Source organism: Lolium rigidum, chromosome 6 (assembly GCF_022539505.1).
Source record: "Lolium rigidum isolate FL_2022 chromosome 6, APGP_CSIRO_Lrig_0.1, whole genome shotgun sequence".
Classification (NCBI taxonomy): domain Eukaryota; kingdom Viridiplantae; phylum Streptophyta; class Magnoliopsida; order Poales; family Poaceae; genus Lolium; species Lolium rigidum.
This window is the reverse complement of record NC_061513.1, coordinates 140906570-140910478: the sequence shown is the minus strand read 5'-3', so window position 1 is coordinate 140910478 and position 3909 is coordinate 140906570. Positions and strand designations below refer to the sequence as shown.

The window sequence follows — 3909 nt, the reverse complement described above, 5'->3', positions numbered from 1 at the left end:
CTTCCAGTTGCCCAAAAGAGTTTTGCATAGATTCGATTATTTCCGATCAAGATTCTTCTGAAAAGGAGTTAATGAGAAGAAAAATATTGGTTGATGAAATGGAGTGTTGTTTGCCGTCCAAAATATCAAGGTCCGTTTGCTTTTTTGTTTTTTCTTCTATGAGTACCATGTTAAAGGATATTGAGGCTTGAAGGGCTGTGTGCATCTTAGCTATGCAAAAGTTAGGTGTAATGCTTAAAACTTTTGAGTAATAAAACACCCTTTATCAAAAAAGCTAGTGAACATTCATGTGACCGTTCTTCCTTTATTTTGATGCATAAAACATGGCTGATATCTCCGACAAAATAACATAGATTACAAGTCTATCTAGTAAAACGTTGAAGAGCATATGGACGAGACATTCAACAATATATTGAGGTACATTTTCTTTGCTGAAGAAGAGTAGCCCTGATCAGATGTTAGAGAGTAGAGACCAACTCGTATCCACCCGATCTCCTCTGTGATGGAAGCGACTGGGCGCCTCGAAGCCGCTGCTGCATGAACAACAACACAACCAGAAGCGCTGCTCCGCACGGTATGATGATGTCCCACGCGACACCAAAGAGGTCGGCACGAGGGCTTGCGTATAGGTCGGAGGGGTTTATGCTCTGCTTGTATATCTGGCCCCTAACTACATCATACACATGAGGCATCACCCGGTTCATGGTGCACCCTATGTAAAACCACGGCGAGATAGCACGAACTCCAGGGCTTGCCAGTGACGCGTTTAGAATTACCTGTGGTAGCAGGAAGCCGTCTAGTATCAGCCCCGCGTATGACACGAGGTCTTCCCAAACCGTGGCTGACTCTCCGCCTATGCGGACGACTAGTGGGTCCTCCCTGGCTGAACGGACGTTGATCACATGTATGATCGTGGCGAGGACTGCTCCGAGCATGTACAGCGGCAGGCATATCTGCAGCACAATCCTCTCCGACACAACGGGCGAGGACGTCGTCTGGTCGGCTGATTTGCGGCGACCAGAGCATGCAAGCTGAAGGAGGCGCAGCTGAAGCACGAAGGCGATGAGAATAGGCGCCCTCATCATCACTTCGTTCAGCTCGAGTGGCCCGCCCATCGCATACTCAAAGTACCGGCTCCTCCTGCTCATGAACATTGCCTCAAAGTTGAGCACAAGAGGGGTGAGATACCCCAGTGTGAGGATGGCCAGCATGGTGATCGACGTTGCCGGGGCCGCCTCGGGGTTCTTCTTGGTGTGGAAGATCTGCAGGACGGTGAAGACGCACGACAGAGTTGCGGAAGCCACCAGCATGATGCTCTCCAAGTCGATCCTCGATACTGCCTCCGACAGTTGGTTTGAAAACATCCCATACAAACGGATGTCGATCTTCTCGAAGAAAAGAATGTCCGTCTGTTTTCTGAGGCTGCTGATTACTCCCCTGCCGTGCCCCTGCGCCCTGGAATCCAGAGAAGAAAACTTGACGGTTACCAGTATCTGACAGTCCGTGGAGCCATTGTGCTCTCGGCAACCAACCATGCACAGGATGCCCCTCTCGGGATCATAAACACCCTCTGCTGAGATTCGCTGCTCTTCATCAGGGGTAAGCACGAGCGAGCCATTTGTAATCCTAGGACGCTTCCGTGGAGCGGAATACCGTATATCATAGCTGACGCTCAGCAGAGCATTCTTCTTGTGAACCACCACCGCATGTTTGGTGAAAGAATCTTCCGCAGCCAGCCTCTCTCCGTAGACCATCACCAAACCAATTGTGACCGGGTAGGCTTGTCCACTCCCCATTCTATGCCCGTAGAACTGGAATTCGAAATCACGGTAAGTATAGTTACCCGGGAACGAGTGCGACCCCTTCATCTTCTCCTTCTTGAATTTCAGATCATAATGCTTCTTCGCCTCCTCAAGCATCGTGTCGTTGTAGGTGTACTTCACATCTGAGAGGTTGCTGCTTCTGTGGTCGTCCTGGATGAACATGTGGTTGTGGTCGGCGACTTCGATGCTGGACGCTCTTATCACTCCAGCGTCGTCCTTGTTGCCCGTCGCTTCTTGTGTCGAGTTCCAAAGCATCCCTGCCACGATGCTCCGGTCCCGCATCGTCCACACGGCTGGGAACCAGAAGCTCATCCCGATCCCGCACTCATGCTCTTGCACCGCAAGAGCAGACGGCGCCGAGGCCGAGCCCACCACCCGGCACGCCCTGAGGCAGAGCACGCCCTGATCCCGGTCCCAGCGCCCCTCGGCCACCACTGCCTCCTCGTCAATCAAGAAGCGTCGTTGACCATAGAAGAATCTGGGCCTCTCGGCCCCGGTACGGTTGGACAACACCATGTACGCGCGCACGCCACCGTCCTCGGTGCACTGCATCTGGTTGACGTCCATTGTCGTGGGCTCGCCAAGCCGCCGCAGGAGCGTGGTGCCACCACCGTGCTCCTGCAACCTGTAAGAGGTCATGAGCTGTTCTTTCAGGTGGGCACACCAGGCGGAGTTGATGCTGCCGAGCGCCTGGAACGAGCCCCTGGCCTCCTGCCTCGGTGTGCCGCAGTCTGCGCCCTCGGAGCCGTACTTGTAGTCGTCGCCCTCGGCGTACGCGAGGAGGTGGATGGTGCTGAAGTCGTTAGAGCCCTCCAGAGTGCCTTTCACGAAGGGGTCGGTGAGGCTGGGAGGACCGGGGACGCGGAGGCGGAGAGCGACGTCCGGGTAGTGTCTGAGAGAGCCGTCATCGGCTTGCTCGGTGCCCGCACCGACCATGCAGAGCTGTAGCGAGACTGAGGAGTAGTAGCCGTTGAGGATGAACGAGATAGACCCGGGGAGGGTGTAATTATGGCGGTGTCCACCACTCCGGTAGGTGCGTCGACTGCGGGGGCCGGTGATGGTGAGGGTGGCACTGAGGTGAAGGAGAGCCTGGTCGGTAGTGCGGGAGGCGCCATGGGGGAAAAGGGAAAATGAACGGTAGCTGTTGTAAAGGTCATCACCAGCGATGAACAGGCCTCCCTCGCCGCCGGAGGGGAAGTAACCAGTGGAGATTTGGAAGGAACGGGTGAGTGAAAGGGTGTCGTTGTGGTCTGTGTGAATGTCCTGAGCGGGTGTCAGGGAAGGGCAGAAGAGTGAGTATGAGGTGGAGAGAGCGGTGGAGAGGGTGGTGGTGGACACGAGGAGAAGGAAGCAGAGGTGGTAACCGTAAAGGTTGGTATTCTTCGGTGATGGTAGCGCCATTTTTGGCTGGTTGAGCTTCCTGAGAGCTCTGGAACTGGAAGGAGGAAGATGAAAGGATGCGTCTGTGATGTGTTTATTGTAGAGTAGCTGAGTGGAGTGAAATCAGCGAATGCTAGCTGCAAGGTCGAATTGCTTGACTTGTCTTCGACCATTGATCTCCTGTCCGATCTAGACTGGATTGGAAGGAACGATCGTCGCATGTATGCATGTACTTTTCACGGAGGGAAATGCAAGGAAAATCTTGTGGACTTGTGGCCACTAGTGCCTGCCAGAGAAGATTCAAGCAGACATCAAACAGCTAGTATAATAATAGCCAATGGATTCCACAGAATATCTTATCGTGGTTTTTCAAAGTAAACGTCAACGGTCAGCGAACCTTTCCATCGTTTTCCTTGACTGAACTATTCTTGGAGCCCTGCCCGGCACAGGCAAATCAATTTAGCTGAGCAACAACCACACACGTCGTTGCCGTGTGATGGCTGCAACATATGTACTGAATATCCTGGTTTCATTTACAATGGAACCGGGGCTCCAATTGATTAGGGCCCTATTGATCTAAAAAGAAAACCCACATGTCCCAGCGTACAGAGAATTCCAGTTCAATTCGCAAAAAAAAAAAGAGAATTCCAGTTCAGAAATACTGATCGTGTAACCCGAGAAAAGCTTTGTGACCTCTGTGCAACTA

General features: G+C 52.8%; 1 protein-coding gene across 1 annotated transcript; it reads right to left on the bottom strand.

Annotated features, from left to right (window-relative positions):
• Positions 1 to 261: 261 nt before the first annotated feature.
• Positions 262 to 3468, bottom strand: LOC124660888. Its single transcript, XM_047198726.1, has one exon. The coding sequence runs from the start codon at positions 3222 to 3224 to the stop codon at positions 459 to 461; it is 2766 nt and encodes a 921-aa protein (XP_047054682.1). The 5' UTR covers positions 3225 to 3468; the 3' UTR covers positions 262 to 458.
• Between the last annotated feature and the right edge of the window lie 441 nt (positions 3469 to 3909).

Excerpts from the sequence above, each read along its gene's own strand:
- LOC124660888 (XM_047198726.1), bottom strand. The coding sequence starts at position 3,224 with ATGGCGCTACCATCACCGAAGAATACCAACCTTTACGGTTACCACCTC.